The sequence below is a fragment of the Nothoprocta perdicaria genome, unplaced genomic scaffold (genome assembly GCF_003342845.1).
Source record: "Nothoprocta perdicaria isolate Ctin4 unplaced genomic scaffold, notPer1 scaffold_108, whole genome shotgun sequence".
In the NCBI taxonomy this organism is placed as follows: Eukaryota; Metazoa; Chordata; class Aves; order Tinamiformes; family Tinamidae; genus Nothoprocta; species Nothoprocta perdicaria.
In genome coordinates, this window is record NW_020454183.1 from 1,723,003 (window position 1) to 1,741,669 (window position 18,667).

The 18,667-nt window shown below is 38.1% G+C and overlaps 1 protein-coding gene across 1 annotated transcript in view; it reads left to right on the forward strand.

Moving 5' to 3' along the window:
- The window catches only part of CATSPERB (cation channel sperm associated auxiliary subunit beta), a 45,816-nt gene that overhangs the window by 18,926 nt on the left and 8,223 nt on the right, over positions 1–18,667 (forward strand). The window contains exons 12-20 of the mRNA XM_026046914.1: positions 307–459; positions 1,378–1,530; positions 2,133–2,277; positions 3,659–3,810; positions 6,284–6,438; positions 9,597–9,790; positions 12,923–13,249; positions 15,263–15,402; positions 17,927–18,124. Coding sequence (XP_025902699.1) covers positions 307–459; positions 1,378–1,530; positions 2,133–2,277; positions 3,659–3,810; positions 6,284–6,438; positions 9,597–9,790; positions 12,923–13,249; positions 15,263–15,402; positions 17,927–18,124 — 1,617 coding nt within the window. The remainder of the gene's footprint in view (positions 1–306; positions 460–1,377; positions 1,531–2,132; positions 2,278–3,658; positions 3,811–6,283; positions 6,439–9,596; positions 9,791–12,922; positions 13,250–15,262; positions 15,403–17,926; positions 18,125–18,667) is intronic.

An 18,667-nucleotide genomic window follows, 5' to 3' on the forward strand; every position in this document is an offset into this window, starting at 1 on the left:
AATTTCAAGATTCCTGTTTTGTAACCATTTCTCTGAGTGTTCTGAACTTTAATATCACTATTCTGTAAATGCTAGTATTCTATCCCAGCATTGGAAATTTAGAATTTCTTTTTAAAATTGTTATTTGATTTTTTTCTTTTTAGTCCAATAACTTCTAGTTCATACTATTCCCTAATAATGAGAGGTAGTTTATGCTGAGAATCTGATTTTAACTTTAGCAAAAGGAATCAGAGTAAATGCAAACAAACTCCCCCTCTATAATGCCAAAATGCAAAATTTAATAACTGCACATTTTCTTTCTTTCAGTTGTCAACCTGCTTTTACAGTTATTCACCTTTCGTTTTTTGGTCAAATTGCCTTCCTCTAAGGTCCTTTGGCAAAAAGAAATTTTCCAAAAGACCGATAGCATTCCTCATGGATTACCAGCAGAATACAGGAGTCAGTATTTACAAGACTCAGGTATGTTATGGAACCAGTGACAGTTTCTCTTGCTTTGCTTATGCATGTTATATTTTTAAGTTAGATTAAATTCATTATTCTTTCTTGTCACTTTACCCTATCTGAACAAAGAAGGCTTCATGGTGTTGGTTAGTAGTTTAGGCAAGACACTTCAGCCCAAGAGATTTTGATGCTGTTCTCTACTCCTTCACTATTCCCCAAGCAAATCACATTGTTTCTTTGTACATCACTTTTCCTACCCATGAACTATGGCAGTTTACAGGACCTGAGGATTTATTCGCTGTGTGAAATGCACTCTGAAGAGATGAGGGGAGGTTTACAGAATGTAGGTGATTCCTGAGCTCATCTTGTATTTCTGCCTGACCAAAATTTTTTTTGTAAAATTTCACACATTTTGGTAACTCTGTTTCAGATGCACTGAAATTGCACAAAAAAAAAAAAGGAATGACGTATTTTTCTCTTTCATTTCTGTGCTAGATCTTTCTTCTAGTCTACCGTATCAAAAATTTTTAAGTGGGCACAATTATTTTGATTAATAGGTTCTTATATTTATCTGGAAATACAAGTAACTTCTCCAAGCTTCCCACAGATTCAGCTAGAGCTCATTTGGTTTAGCTACAACTCCTTTCCCTTCACTTTAGAAACTTTTCATTCTCCAAATATAGGGAAAAAAAATCCATTCTTGTTTATTACAAGTGACTTTGAATGGTTTGGTTTTGACCAGTTAAGAAATACACATTTGAAATCAGATTAATATTTACTGCTTTCTTTCACCAGCATTATACTACTTGCTCTCTCCTGACTTAAAATTCATTACCAGCTTAAGTGCACTGTCTAGCATTCCTTTTTTAGTAGCCTAAATTAGAGTATTATGAAATTATCTTGGTTATCAGTACTTACCATGTTACTTCTCTCCAGAAAAGGGCATTGGTTGCTGTTCATAAGCTAACAAGACGCAGACTGAGTAAGAAAGTAAAATTTCCAATGTTTCAATTTCCAAACAGTGGTTTTATGCCATATGGAATGTTCTTCCACCCAGAGACTCATTTTCTCTATGTTTATGGAAATGAGGTATGTATACAAAGAAAGTAATATTGAAGTTTAGTCTAACATAAATTACTAATTTCGATTGGATTAAATTGTCCAAACCTGTTTTTAGGACTACTTCTGCAAAGTTCTTTCCAATTTCTGTATAATCAGGCTCAAAATCATTAGATTTTCATACATTTTCCAATTAGTGGACTCACTTGTGTTGTAGGGTTTGACTTATGTCTGTCAGATTTAAATTGCTGTGAGACTTTTTGAAATGACTTATTTGTTATTGAGCATTATAACAGTTTTGGATTTTTTTTTTTAAGTAAGGATAGACTTCATTTTAGTTTTCTGGTGAGTACTGAAGAAGCTAATCCATAAACAGCTTTTGATTATGGGGAAATGGTGGGTCAACATAATCAATGAACATTTATTATAAACAAAATTCTGTATTCTGTTGAGTTTGGTCTGTTCACAGTACTTATATGCATGTATATATTGAATAGATTGCATTTTTACATTTGTTGGAATAGACCTGTATTTTTTTCAGAAAATATTACGTAATGAGCAATCTTTGTAGAGGATCTGCCTCTAGTTAAAAGTGGATGATAACTCAGCAGTGACTGTTATTTCTTTCTTAGGTGTGGTTATCCAGTGATGGAGGCAACTCTTTCCACTTATTATTCAGTCTTGAAAAAGAACATATTGTTAAAACAAACACCTGTGTGTACACTCATACAGTTGCATTTGTGAGTGACAAAGGAAGCATTTTCTTTAGTAAGGCAGGTAAGGAATTTAAACTTCTGCAATAAAATGAGGCATGACAACTACATGGCAAGGCTTCTTTGTTAACAACTCATCAGGCACTCCTTGCTAATGTTATTCCACAGTAAAAACCTCGAAGGGTCACAGAAAGCCTCTTAAACTCTAGTGATATTAATACTTAGTAATGTTAATGTTAGTGAGTTCTGAGCGCATTGCTAGCTTAGAGCAGTTAAAGCACAGACAACATTTGTACAAAGAGGTAATGTTGCTTTAGTTGTATAGTTGGAAGAGTGAACCTTGAAAGCACACAGTCGTCTTAGAGTGAAAAGCAGCAGGCTTAGGGCAAAGTATTACACTGATAATACACATAACATACAAAGTCAAACCAGGGAGGTGGAGTATGTGATTGTGTTAAGCAGGAGGAATCGTGCTCCACCAAGTGCTGAGAGGCTATTGAAGGACACAGTGAGCTGGTCAGTCATATACCATATTTTCCTTGCTCATTTCCTGCAGGATGCAGATGGCTGTAATTGAATAGCTCCTCTGCTGTTATCATACAGACCGCATCTTAATAGGCAGACTTGTCATTTCTACTTTTCCAATTGTAGTAGTATGCTATATATAACATAGTAAGATAAAATAAAGATATAATTTAGCTGCTTTCTCACTTGAAAATGATAGCCCCTGTAAGGAGATACCTTTTCCCATGTCACTTTGTGTAACATAACCGTGATTCAGTAATCTAACGACTGCTGTTTTTACTTGAATGTTTTTATACTGGACTTTGCCCTGGAGGAGGAGAAAATGTGACGTTGTTTTTGCCTACTGGAATCCAAATGCAGTTTATTCATTGTTCCTCTAGTATAGGAAGCAACCTGTTAAGGTGGTTATGAGTAGATTTCACCCATGAATGCTTTATAATGTTTACAGATATGTAACATTATACAGATATTATAATATTTATGAATATGTAAACCATGTATGAAAAAGGAAAATCACTAGGAATTGTGCTTCTTCCCCTCACCATCACGGTTCAGGTTCAGCCCTAGGATTCCTAATCCTATAATATGCTGCATGCACATGAAGGCCTCTTTCCTTGTAGAGTATCCACCTCCATTGACCAGTGCAGGATAATGTACATGATATTTTTGAGTATTTTAGGATAGAAAGTTCCATTCTACTTGCTTGTCAATTTATTTTAAAGATATATTTCCCCCATTAAGATACTGTGAGAATGTTTCTTTATATATATGTCTATATATATATCTCAAAGCAAGAGATCAGATTGGAACTGCTGAAACTTGTAATGATCACTTGATCAGCTTAAACAGTATGATTTCTGCCTTTTCCTCACATACATTATCTTATTTTAACTTTTTGCTTGTATTTTTATTTTTTTCAGGCTTGGAAACATATGCCAGGTCTGTGACTTCAACAAAAAATGTTTTCAGTTTATACTGTGACCACCTGGGAGATCTGCATCTAATTAATTTTAATAGCTCAAATATGGATAGACTGAGCATAAGAAAGATAGACGTTTTAACATCAGCAGAGGTCAGCTGTCAAAAGATTTAAATAAGTGTTGCAAAATACCTGTAAAATCTTAAGGAGTAGTTTGTTTCTCACTGTGCACAACAGCAAGAAGATAGAGTTTGTGCAAGAAACAGATTAAAATATGTTTATGCGGTACAGAGAATGCCAGGCTGTAGCACATGTATAGCTAAACATTTATTTTAAGTATATAATCTGAACTATGTTGGAGCTGTTTAAGTGTTCAGGGCAATAGAGAACTCTGAATCCCTTAGTGGCAGTTTGCACTCTGCCACAGACAGAGTGAAGGGAGCTCTATATTTAGAGCCGCTCTGTCGGCTCCGTCCCGGTGGAGCGTGCCTGACCTGGCTGCGGTTGCCCTGCTAAGGTTGCGCCTTGTCCTTTGCTCCTGGAGCAAAGCAGGGCCCCTAGAGCCACTGCAGTGGCATCCATACTGTGTATGAAAAATAAGGATTGTCTTTTCTGATATCTATACTTTTATTTATCCACACCGATATCCACCAGAACTTTTCCAGTCAGTCTCATAAGACCATGGTACAGCTCTTCAGAGTCAGACCTTATCTGTACTTCCCTTAGTATCCTTGGTGACATTCATCATTTTGCTGGTTCAGTTTTGAACAAATGAAACATGAATATGCTGAATGCAAAGAGTATGTGGAACTCTACCAGTAAGCTCCCTCTGACCATTTACCCCTTGTAAGAAGGGTCTCTTCTCTGAAGGACTATCAATTTTTCAATTGCTTATTCATCCATTCTACTTTTCTCTACTACTATGACTACTTCTTTTCTCCAAAGCATTTATAGTGAGCTTCTTGAAAGCCTTTTGGAAATCCAAGTAGCCTGCATCAACGGAACCTCCCCTGTTACAGAAGTCCAGAAATTGAGTCAATCAATTGTGTCGGCTCTTCCTCAGCATTTCTTACTTGCCAGTATGTGCAAGAATTGTGGGTTTTTTTTCTTTCTCTCCGCCTCCCCTTCCTCCGCCTCCCCTTCCACTAGTTTGTTCAGAGTTAGCCTCCGTTTTACTGCTCAGTAGTTCCCTGAAGTTACCCTGATACTGTTTTTACAAACTATTGGCAGTTAGTCAGCCTCCATAGTCTGCTGCTAAGGCACTTTTAAGTGACATGTTATGTATCACAATTAGTAAATCATCTGTTTCTCTCTTGAATCTCCATGAATTCCAGGGTGAAGCCAGCCAGCCAGTAAGCCTGTGCCTGCCCTTCAGTCTCAGCCACATTGCTCCTATTTGAAGAAGCTGCCTCCCAGAAGGTTTCACAGTGGGAATTACCCCAACTTTTCCACAGCTGACATAGCTACCACCAATTCATTTAATTCTGCTGTGGCCCTGTTTTTCCTCTGAGCATTTCTGTAATTTAATTGGTCCTACAAGCTATCTGACAAGTTTCCTGTTCTTGATGTGTTTGAAAAATAATTTTGTACTATTTTTGCTTTTCCTCAGACTTCTTCTGGATTATCTTATGTGTTTATGCACTCAACCAGCCAAAAGTTAGGGCATCATTTAGTATCATCTGCAGTTTTTGAAGGACACCTTTTTCTTCTATAAGCATTTCTCACACACAGTGTTTAAGGAGACCATGGATTTATGTGATGGTCAGGAGCAAGTAAAGAGTTGCTGGAGATTCCCTAAACAGCTATTTCATGAGGCAGTCAGTGACAGAATCTAAACATTTGGTTTTGGTTTCACATCTTGGCGAGACATTTGACCAACAGTCAATGCCAATTAATGGGCTAACAAGTTGCCCATCATTACTATATTCCTTACATTCACAGTCTGCTTGATCACTCCCAGCATGTCCCAGGTGCTCTTACTGTGATGGTCTGACAGTGAGTAACACAATCCTTCTACTGCATTTTTCCTATACAGTCTCTAGATTCTGGAGTTTCTGATGTTACTGGTTGACAGAGACAGCTTAATAATTGGATTTGACTCTAAAATAGTGCCCCTAACTGTGCTGGCACAGCTTGCTTCTCCCTTCATACTTGGTACCTGTTACTGTTCTACTGATAATAACATAATCAGAATATTATACCTGCTACACCAATGTAAGTACTGCCAATCATCATCCAATCATATAATCCTACTATCCTACTATTCCTTTTTCAGGGTAATATAAATCAGTACAGAGTAGTCTAAAAGAATATGTTGATTGCTGCTCAGAGAATTTTTGGCGACAATCACACTGTTCAGCTCATGTAGGTTTTCCTTTGCTCTAGAAATAATTGTAGTATTACAGATGCTTCTGTTTTGAGATCAAATAAAATCATTTCAAAATCATAATTAAATAAGGATAAGATGTCTATCACAAAGAAAATAAACAGCCTAATAATCTTTGTTGATTCCATTTCACAATAGCTTTTAAACTGGATTATGGGGCATCACAGTAAGCTTGTATTATATCGTATTAGATAAAGTGGAACTAAGAAGATGACCATGTTCTTTTCTCTGGTATTTTAGGAGTTAAACAAATCATTTGACAATATACTGGCCCCACAATATATCACAGAACAGAAAATTATATTTTTTGAGTATAAACCAACCAAAAAAAAGAAGAGGCGGCCCAAGAGGTCACCTGTTCGTTTCCTGCATAAAGGTCAAGTTATACAATACCGGTAAGATAATCATAAAATATTAAGACTTAATACATCAGTGCATTTCATTCCTTCACATGCAAGCTAGAAAAAGGGCATTAGCAGAATATATTATAGTTCTGATATACTGTTTTAGAAATCTAGAAATAAATTGCAAAATGTTTTACTAAATGTCAGGTTTCATAGTTTAGTTGCGGAAGTAGAGGTGGCAGCTTTTGACCAATTACTATTTTTTTCACTCTTCAAAAGTAGATTCACTCTTGTAGTTTTGGTTCAAGCAAAGCTTTGCTGAAACGAATGAATTCTCAGAGACTGCTAAAAAGTTTTGGTTTGTCAGGTACTTAAAAGTAAAGTTTAAAAATATTACTTCTTTTGTCTTTTAATGGGTTGCTGGAATGATACAAGAAGCAAATAATCTAGTTAAAGGAACCTCCATTTGAGAGAATCACAGTTAATATGTATTAGAGTCCTGCTGAGTCCCGCGTGTAAGATCCAGCTGTATCTGATTTTCGAATACAACAGTGTAGTATTTATAAAATCCGGTTTTCTTGTGACTTCATACTTTTTTCTTCGTTCCTATGTACTAATTTTATGTGTTGAATGAGCACTTCACTGGTGAAACACTGAAACACTCTTCAATAGACTCTCATAAGGACCAGCAATGGCCCAAGCTTCATTTTCAGCTGACCCTTAAGTGTTTGTGTTATATCAGTATTCAAATTGTGCAAATGAATGTTTAAAGCTCGTTAAAACTGCACGCTAATATGATGGGTTACATTTATGTCAGAGAGAGCTAGTTGATTTGCTGCTGAAAGGAGCAAATAGTAAATAGGTAGGGTAAAACAATCAGGGCCCCAGCGCAGGGCGCTGCTTTAAGGCCATATTCTACATTCAAATGGCTCTTTCTAGTAAAAGATGCCCTTCTGTTACAGACCAATAACGCAGTGCACAAGCCCATTCCCGTGGGCTGCAGAGCAGACTGTTGCAATCACTAGTGCTTACTGATGTGCTCCTGAACTCCCTGTGCCCTTGAGAGCCCCCCTGGGCCTCTATCCTTAAGGGAAACAGAATGGCCATCAAATTGCTTTATTTATTTATTTATTGTTCACAGGCATGACAGAGCTGTCAGGATGCATCTCTCTGTTCTTGTTTTCGGTTTGTTTTATTGTAAATGATGGTAGGCAGAAGGGATGCCCCTTAAATTGAGGTAGGATAACTGAGCTCAGTTTAGTAGAGTAGATGTGAATTGTGGTGAATTCTTCATGTTTATTTACACAATACAAAGAGGTGCCCTTAGAGCCTGTTAAAAATACCTCCTATTTCAGGCCTTGCTTTCCATGAGATGCTGTACTCCTCAGCAACAGGTTTGTAGAGTGTTTCTTCTTCTTCAGAGGCACAAAAAAACAGAAAATTGTTTCTGTTCTTTTTCTAAAACTACTGAAAGGCTCAAGTTGTTAGAAGTAATTTCCTGATTCTGGGGTCTATCTCATACACCGGTAAGAGAATGCAGCAAGCTGTGAACAGCCCTCCACTGAAAATACTTGCTAGTTCACAAGGTTTATGGAGCATCTTATTTGGCTGCCAGCTCTCTGCTCGGCGCTCAGAGTGAGAGGACAAGATCCTTGGATGACTTCTCTAATGACCCCAATAAAGGATGTCCTGTTATAGGAAGCTGAAGTCTATGTGAAGTCTATGCTTGATTATTTTGGTGTCTCTAGAGAAGAGTCCTTCAGAGCAGCAGCACCAGTTACTTCCTTGTATCTGCATCGTACGTGGTCTGCAGTACAAAGCAGGCATTCTGCACAGCTGCTTGGAGTCTCTGCTTTGACTAGACAAGCTCTGAAAGTGAGGACACGATATATTCTGCACAACTTACTGGGTCTGCAAAACTGGTGCCATCAATATTGCAATTTCTGATACCAAAGACTCATAGATTCCTGAGTCCTTTCATTTCCCAGAAGCCTGGAAGAGTTAGACAATCCTTCCCTTGGTGATCTCAAAACTAACAGATGTTACCTACCTCAAAGATTTGAGTCAAATTTTTGACAATTTTGAGTATTGACACAACTTGGTCCAAGGTGAAAAAGTTTCTGTTATCAAACTTAAACATTTCTTTTCTTACTATTACTTAACAGAACCTTTCAGAGGATAGCCAAAGAGAATGAGGAGGATGCAATCCCATACTGCATTTAATGCAATCCTTCATGTATGTGTAAATCTGCAGGCTAAAAGCTTTATGTGTCTCAACACCTCCTCCCCACAATATTTGATATTTCATAAAGTTTACATGTGCACCATAACCTATTATTAACCTCTTCTTTATATTTTTTGAATTCTTAATATTTTTTTAAAGATTTTGTGCCATATTAAAGTAGCAAATTCCCATCTCTATTGTCTGCCCCAAACCACAAAATTCTGAAGAAAGAATTGCTCTGCTAATTTTAGATGTTACAATACAGGAAATTTCTTGCACTCTTCTCTGTATCTACTGACTTATCTAAGGATCAGAGAATTTCAACTTAATTGCCAGCTTGTAGAAAGATCTGCTCCAAGATGGCTCATTTAGAACCCACAAGGCATTTTGATTTCTCTGCAAAAATGCACAGTAAATTCTTATGCTTGTTAGGTATATTCCCATAACATTGAATTTATGGAAGCTGTGCTGTCTGTGTGTGCATGTATGTATGGGTGTATATATCTGTGGCTTAGCTGCTCTGAAGGCTCTCAGTAATTTTGGTGTAGTATCTCAGTGTGAATCTGGTAAAGCTCTGTTTCAGTCACTGAATAACTTGGCTCAGAGCACCTTTTTCTAGTAACTAATTTATGTCAACAGCAGGAGAGTGCATATGGACACGGTTGTGTGAACTCTGTTTACTGAGGGAGAGGTAAGTAATTGCTCTTTGTTTGTTGTTGTTGTTGTTGTTTTTTTTCCAGCAGACAGGCAAAGGGCTCTACAACCGAAGAATCCAAACCTTTCCATTTTCTTTGAAGGATTTTCTTTCAAGTATACTTTCTTCTGTCCCAGTCACTTGATTTCCACATCTGATATTGAGCAGTTCACTTTGACTTTGGAGAACAGTTTCTTTTCAGAATCTGTAGAAATAGCATGAAATGTATGTGCTGTTTACCTGGTGAATTACCCAACACAATAAGGAAAGTTATACTTCTTGTCATTACAGGCCAGTTGGAGCAGGTCTGATAGTTGACGAATTCCCTCTGGGATATTCTCCATATTATTTGTCCGCTGTCATCGTAAATGTTCTTGAGAAATTCCCCATTGAATCTGAAGAAAGCAGTCCCTGCATAAAGCACACATTGACTGTTACCAATGGCTCAGGTGACTATAACGTAACACTTCGCCTTTCACGTCCTGGTAAGTTGCAGATGTAGCTGGTCAAGTATCATAATTCTTTACTTGGTGTACATTCCCTCTTATTTCAAGTCCTGAACTGCAGTCTTGTGTTGAAACACCACTGTACTCTATTTTAAATAAGCACACCACCTTTTCTGAGGGCAAAAGGCTCCACTTGCCATACAAATGCCAGGAACAGCTTAGCTCAAAGGCCATTGCCTTTGGCAGGGAATTAAATACTACTGAACAAGAGGTATTTTACCTTTGTGACAACTAGGAGTAGCTCCCAGATCACAACTTTCAGGAGTCAAAAGATCCTCTATAAGGACCGTGGAGGCAAATTTTTCTTCTTGGCAGCCGAAGTGCCAATGGGTATGCGGAATGCAGATGTTTGTGAGGGTTGGTGGCCATTGGACTCGGGGAGGAAAGGCCGTTTCTTTCCTCCAGAGCAGCAGTAGTAGTTGGCTTGCAGAAGTCCTAGCTGCATCCTGGCACCACAAGTCCCAGCACGCTATGAGCAGCCTGATCCTCTTGTGAGCAGCAAGGAATGCCAGGAGCTGTTAACTTCTCTGAGCCGTAGCTCCTCACTTTCACTTCTCTTGATTCATAGTTGAAGGTTTTAACCTCATAACCTAAGCATTTTCTGCTTATTTCAAGCACTGTATATACACGTAGGTTTCCTTGCCTGTATCTTTAACTAGGTTATAGAATCCGTAAGGTTGGAAGGGACCTATAGAGATCATGCAGTCCGACCCCCCTGCACACACAGGGTCACCTAGAGCACATGGCACAGGGTGGCATCCAAGTGGAAGATCTCCGGAGAAGGAGACTCCACAGCCTTTCTGGGCAGCCCGTTCCAGGGCTCTGTCACCCTCACTGTTAAGAATTTTGTCCTTAAGTTCCTGTGGAACTTTCAGTGCTTCAGTTTGTGCCTGTACTTAAATAAGGTTCTTAAATATTGTTTTCATTTCAGTTGTGGTATGCTAGAAACATAGTTATGCAATCATTTTAGAAATTGCTGTAGTTTATAAAGATGCTGTCCTTTACTAGCTGACTGCTAGCACTCCAAGATTGATTTTCTCCTCTCACAACTAAGTCACATCAAGGGCTTTTGGGGGCAAATTTCACTATAGTGCCATCAACTGCTGGTGCTCTGACCACCTTCAGCAGTGTTGCAGAATGCTTTACACGTGCTGGTGTGGTAGGAGGAGGAAGATCTTTTCACCATCCATCTGCTCCATCTCTCCAGCTGACCTGCCTCTAGTACTGATCACCCAATAGACCGCAAATCAGTTCTGTGATGACTTTAGATCAGGCAGTAATCAGGCAAAAATGCAGGCAAAACTCTGTTATTTCTCTTTTATTTATACTGAATTTAATATGTGTATTAGTTCAACTAAGCATAAAATAGTGATTGGAGTCAAACATTTGATTACAAACATACATTCTTTGTACACAGGAGGCATGAAGTGTACTATTTTTTGGGTGTATGTGTGTGGAAAAGCCACCTCCTGCCACTGCTCAGGCCAAGAAGTTTTTTGTCATTAGTTTTTGCTAGTATTTATTCTGCTCTTCCTTGGCCTTCTGCTCCTTCTGTTGCTTCCTGTGTTGGTTCCCCACTCCTTCCACATCACCCTTACTGCAGTAACACTCCCTTTCAGCCAGTCCTTGTGCTTCAGTTTTCCACGTGGTTTTGTTAGAGGCAGACACCCCTCAGATTTCATCCGTTTCCTAGAGGAGCTCAGACTCTGCATTTCTTTTAATCAGAGCTGGTTGTTATACCCAGCAGTGCCACAAGACTTGTAAAACTCCACTTTAAATATATGGTCTTGATGAGGTTTAAAAAGTCTAATCAGCAGTTTTAAAATAGCGACACAAACTCAGACCTTCTGTTCTCAGACATGGTACAGTTTGCTGACTGGGATCTGTTTGGGTTTTGAGCATCAGGAAAGCCTAAAGCTAAAACTTCTCAGAAATATTAAAAAAAAAAAAAAAAAAAAAAAAAAAAAAAACNAAAAAAAAAAAAAAAAAAAAAAACCACTAGATTTGACTAATCTCTTTTTCAATTTAAATCAAAAGATACCACTTCAGGGAATCACTCTCAGGGTTTCTGCCCTGTCAAGAAGAGCATTTCCACTATAAAGTAGTTAATCTCCCTAAGGCGCCCGCAGCCTGAGTTGTCAAGATCCTCTTCCTGAGACTGTTTCATGTCTATTTATAGCAAAATCCTGATAAAGCTGCTTCAGGGCAGCTGTTGCTCAGGTGCAGCGTCTTATCCTGCCATAAATGTGAGGCAATATGAGGACACTTTCCTCACAGTGAAGGCAGGCACACTTGCACAGGTGGTCCCTCCATAAATGTCCCCACCCACACGTGCCCACCTTGTGTTTTGTGGAAGCTTCTGGGCAGGGGGTGTGTTGTTTCAGGTCTCTAATGCTAAAAGGACCCCAGTCATCCCTTTAATAGCTTATGAAGCTGTTATATCCACCAGTTTCAAAAAGACTCTCTATCTAAACAGTATTTTAACATTTTAAAAAGGTTTGCACTTCCTGATAAATGTAAATTTTTACTGAGAAGATTAGTATTTACTGTCATGCTTTGAAAGCATCCAGAGAAGGGACAAATGTAAGCAGAAAAACACATGTAAAGTGAGGCGGGTTATGAAGTAGTAAGAAAAATAATTTGAATGTGACCAAGAGGACGGTCAGCAAAAACTTCTTGACACCTGAGCTGTTTGCATACTTCCTGCTTCTCTTGACTGAAGAGAAAAGGATGCTATAAGCAACATCCATACCTTTGAAAAGCCAGCTTGCTCTAAGCCTGCACTGTTCTTCCTTCATGGAGTGTGTATCCCCAGTCCTTGAACTCTTAAGGATTGCTCAATTTAAAAAAAAAAAAAAAAATGGGTTTCTTTTTTTGGTACCACAATTTAAAATAGTTTGTTTTGAAAGATTAACCTGTTGTAAATTTCCAAAACAAAAAGCAACTCTGTCACTAGCAGCAAGTTCTTCTATGCTACACTGATTTGGTTGGTTGGTGTAGCTGTTGAAACATAAAATTGAGAGACACAGATGTGGCTTCTGCTGCAGTGCACAAAGCAGAGTTTCAAGTGAATTTTTCAAGAAGTTTAATGCTTAGCTTTGTTTTTGTTAGGTAACGATGGATTTAGAATCACTGATGTGGAGAAGACAGTGGTGATTCCCGGGAGCAGCAGCTTCCTGATCACGGCCATTGTGGACAATGAGACAGCGAAAGCAGAGCCCACCATGCCTGAGAAGGTGCCCTTCGATGTAGGCATTCCATCCAGCCAATGGTTCATGCACAACTTTGGTACTACAAATGGAAAAAAATGGGAGCTGAAGGTAGACACATGCAGATATTCAGTACAACAGAACACTCATACAGCAAGGAATGTCATTAAATACTTGGATCTGGACACAACCTACAATTTCACATTTAGAGTAATTCCTCAATATTCAGGTAAGAGACTTGGCATTTAGTGCTTTGGTAAGTGTGTAATTTGTATGCAGTGTAACCTGGAGTTTCTACTATAATCTCTGTCCTTATTTTCAAACCCTATTTTGTTGAAATTTTATTCTAAATGCTAGTTTTCAGCCAAAAGGAAATTTTATAGGTTTTTTTCTCTTCTTTCCTGCTCAGAAGTAAATTTGCTTTGCTTTGCCTATTATGAAGTCTTTTAAGACTCTTTGAATTTGGTAGTGTGCACACACACACACACACTGTCTTTATTCTTATAACTTAGCAGCAGGATAATTTAAAAGCTGAAACTTGCTGAAACTTATAAACGCTTTAAGTGCATCTGTAATTTTGATTCAGTCTCTCAAAGTTAATTTGGGAAGCAGCACTTTTCCATTGATTTAAATGAGCTGCACATATTACCCTCTTGTTTTCATTGAAGAAGAATGGCTTTTGACAATTCTCAAAAGAAAAACATGTACATAAATATGGCTGATGACATTTCAAGTAAAATGTTTTTTTTTTTTTTCAAAAAAAAGAAGTATTCATTTTCTGTTGTATATATGAACAAATACCTATATGCCCTTTACTCTCAGACCAAACTTTTTAAGTAGCTGGCCTTAATAGATCATTGAATAAATCAGATTAATAGAATAGAAACAAAGAGAGTGTGCATAACAATGAAACTGCTTTAAAAGAAACTTAATATAACATTAAAAGTGAGTGGTTTGACAGCGATGTATGTTAAAAAATGTATTATCAAAGAAAAATATTATCAATACACAGTTTTAGAACATTCTGTGATTTATTACGGTTCTTGATGCTGTGCCTGCTTGCATAGGAAATGATTTTAATTAGAATTTTAATTATGTGAAAAATACTGTGGATTATAGTAACATTTGTCTTGTAAATTATTTCTATTAGTAAAAGTTTGCTTTGGGCAGCTTTTTAAAATGAGATCACCAGAATCACATCTGTCAATACAAACATCTGTCACCCAAACTTGAGAGGGGTAATTCTGCAGTAGTTGTTGTTGTCTAGTTGAAGTTGGAGCTTGCCCTGGTGGAAAATTCACTGAAAATACAAGTATATTTGTGCTGTTCAAATCACAGAGAAAAAACAGCTCCTAGATTTACCATTCCAAACTAGGAGGACAAAACACTGTAACGACACATTTTCTAAAGACTGCAGCATTTATGAATTCAGGTCCATCTGGGAAATTAAAGACCTTTGTGCTCCTAAACTCTAAGACATGTGTGAAAACAGCAACTCATGTACAGAAAAGAGGCCAGCCCCTAACTTGTGCGTCTGGTAGGACCTGAGCAACAGGAGGCAGGGAGGAAGGAGCTCGATGGACAAGCTCCTTAACACAGTGGTGCCCTCTCCTATCACCTATAAATATAATATAAATAATAGAGGCACCAAATCAGCTAATACCAAGGAGCAATTCTGGGATTTATAGTTGATTTTGCTGGGAGCAGCTGACCTGGATGTAAAGTTGGAAGTGTCCCAAAGTTGCACTGGCAAGGGTAAGGATATTGCTAGGGCAGAAACTGGCCGCTGAGATCTGGCATGTGCTGTGTGGAGCACTGCAGGTGGGAAGAAGTTGCCTCTAAGAAAATAACTAAGCCCGAGAACTAGAGAGCTCAAAGCAGTTCTGCGGAGAGAAGATGTTAACAGCAACATTTTGTACAGATTTTAAAGCATGAGGTAAGTGCAGATGGAAAGACTAAAGACAAAAACTTACTGTCTCCAGCTACAGTACAGTAAAGGATAGGTTAGTTGGTGAGCCAAAGAACTGGCAAAGAAACAGTTACCAGTCTTGTAGACGGAAAACAGGAAGAATTATGAGGAAGATTTTCTCCTATTCCTTTCACATACCAAGTGATCCTTTGACTGGCTCTTTGAAAATAAGTTCTGGAGTTCAAATTTATTTTTGTTTTCTTTTGAATTTTCTTTAACTTTTAGAGCATGGAAGAGTGAATGTATGTATTTTTAATTTGCTTGATTTCACAGCCTACCCAATGTTTCAAAAGCGCCTGATAAGCCTCTTCATTGGCAATCCGTCGCTGCTGGAAGTGACTACGAAAGAGTACTGGGATGAAATTGATGGCTACATCCTGCAGTTCTCTGTTCACAACAAATTTAATCAGCAAGTAAGGCAAGACAGGTCATCCTGGCTTTCACAATGGAGTTAGGGAGCTTGCTTTCATTCAGACTAGCTGTAGTAGTAGGAAGGTTATTTTTAGACTCAGAGAATCTGAAAAGCTACAGATTAATTTATATAGTGTAAAAAAAAAAAAGTGGTTTTTTTTTTAAATTGAAATTTCCAGTTTATCTTTGACCAGTCCTTGGATAGAACATTCAATAACGAATATTGTTCAAGAATATATTATGATATGATATGAAACTTCAAGCAACAATATTCTTAATTTTTCATTTTGATTCCTTTTTTTATTACTACTTTTAGTTCTTTTATAGCATCCTGTAAACAGAAAGTTTCTTTTGGAGCTTTCTCATTTTGGAGTTATTTAGTTTATATATAGATATGCATTTGAGATTTACAATTGTAACTGTGCAATAAGCTGAGAACTGTCCCACTCCGACTAGTCATTAGAAAAGGCTGTAAAACAAATTAGTTAAATAATAAATGACTGTCGGGACAGGGAGTTTTCTTCCAAGAATTTTAAATAGGAAATTCCTTATTTCCTCAGTTCCTCACAGTCACCTCACTGACTGAAATGTACTATCATTTCACTCAGTCAAAAGCACAAAAGGTGGCAAATGTGCTACCCATTTTCAGAAAGGACTCCAGGGGGTAATCTGAGGAATGGCAGTGCCCAAAATCTGACTTGCAGGGTGGGAAACTCATTGAAATTATTGTAAAATAGAGTAGACACTAGCACAGAACAAAATATGAGGCAAGAATCAATGTGAACTTTAAAGGAAATCATGTCTGGCATATGTAGCAATGAGAGGAGGTTGAGCTAGTGATTGTAGGAGATTTGGAGTTTAAAAAGCCTTAAGCCAGGTCCTCTTCAAATCCTCTCAAGGAACCTAAGCTATCATGGAACAGGATGGAAGGCTGTCCCTCAAGTAGCAGCTAGATGGGACCAAGAGATAAAAGCAAATGGTCATTATTTTACAAATAACAAAGGAGATGGCTAGTGTGTGTCACAGGATCTCTGTACCTTCTGTACAAGCTTGTCACAAATGACAGGGAAAAGGAAATGACTACAGAACTGGGGGAATTTGGAGAAGGCAGAATTATGCAACAAAGTCACAACTAATGGCAGCAAAAAGTTGCAGAAAGATTTAATCAGTGCAAGGCAATGAGGCAGTAAAATGTCTGGTAAAAAAAATATGATCAACAAAGATTTTTGGAAGAAAACTGCAAAGTAAGGAGCTCTAACTTAGCTGTTACTACTCACAGAGAGAGTTTGGGTTGGCAGCTCCATGGCAAGAGAACCTGAACTGAGTATTACCATTATTCTTCTTATGAAATGAATAGAGAAAAAAAAATAGGAAAGCTGTAGTAGCACTAGATGAAACAAAAGGAGTGAACAGTTACGATGAGAAACACACAACAGGCTCCAAGCAAGTGAAACTGTGTGTTCCTGCTGGGAAAGACATGCGGAAGGCAGACATGGCAGATGTCTGTAGGATCAGTGCAACGAAGAAGGCAGTTCATTGCTTCCCAGAAATGCAGCAGCTGTGTAATAATTTGAGACAGACCAAAGGAAACAGTTTTGTTACATGCCACCTACTTGAAGGGCCAAACTCATTGTCTCAGGATGCTTTAGAAAACAAAAATTATAGGCAGGATTAAAAGTGGATTAGACAAATATATGCAGGATATGCCCATTCTTGCCATTGAAGACAGTGGCCCAAACACTTTAACAACTAACCATCAAAAATAAGGACCACTCTGTATTATCTTGTTTATATTCTTTTACTCACAACTGGTCACTGTACAGATCGCTGGACTAAATGGACTTTAGTCTGACCAGAGGGGCAGTTCCTATGGTCTTGTGACAGGCACTTTTCTTTGAGTGTGTTAGTGTCATGCTGAGGCAACATCGGTTGAGCAATATGAGAAGTTCAGTGTAAAAATAACACCCTTTTCAAAGTATTCTTTCCATTTGTATCTACCATCCCTCACTGCTGCGATAGGCACTGCCAGTAGCTAAAAATACAAGCCCATAAATAACATCAGTGCCAGTTATGTGTCACAGGGATCTGCCTGTGCCATACTTGTCCACATCATTTCCCTTGATCAGTTTTACCAGCTCCTAATCCCCAGGTGCTCTGGTACAAGGTGGCATTGCCACATGCACTGAAAACGTGCAAAATGAGGCTTCATCAGATTAAAGCTGTGACTTCTTCAGAACATCTCACTAAACAACTTGTGCCATAAATCCCTTCCTAACCAAACGAGGATCAATTTAAATGACTTCCTGATTGTTACTGTAGGAGCATAATATAATAAAGGCAGCTTTGAAGTGATATACTGATTAAAGCCAGCCCCTTTCTCTCCTTGAATTGGGTTAGCAAACTTTCTATGTTTGGAAATATATCTATGATATATCTATGTGAAAATGAGCTCTTTACAGCACTCCTCTACATGGTGATGTTTGCTTTGGGAGTGCTAATTTATTTTCACACTGTAAATATCTACAGGGTAAATCTTCAATAGCTGTGGTTATCCCGGAAGCATCCTGTATTTGTCAAACATCAGCATTTATTATAACACTGAAGACTGGCTGCTTGCATGGGAAATCAATTCATTACATTTCTCCAGTTCCAGTGACTCCTGAACTTTGGCTGCAGAAAGCACCAAAGGATGACAATGGTTTTCCTATCCTAAAGGAACTGCCGGTAAGAAAGTTGAGCCACTGTTAGGTGAATGTCAAGGCATTGGTCTGCCAAAGGAAGGGCTTCCTACTTCACACAGGATGTTTATACTTCTTCAAAGTGAAGAAGTGAATGTCAACAACAGCCTGTTTGTCTAGTGGGAAGGCATTGTGTAGGAATAAGTCCATGTGCAAAATCGGCCACTAGATTTGAGGAGGGGGGGAAAAAAAAAAAAAAAGGCATGAAATGATTTGATTTTTTTGAAGTGTGTTAAAACATGCCTGTAGCTATTTAGGTTGAATAAATTACAGTACTACTTTCCATGTAACACCATGAATATTGAAGGCTTTTATTTTTTAGCAGAGTGTTTTGAAAAAGAAGAAATTTCTCTTGGGACCCCTAGGTTCTTTTGCTATGAAAGATCTGAACGGAGATAGCTGGAGGCAAGAGACGGCCCAGTTCCCAATTACGATACCATTCGCTACGCTGCTATTAGAAAAGAACCATTTAATTGTCATTCTCTAAACATCTCCTCTTTAAATAGCTGAACGTTTCATTTGCTACCAA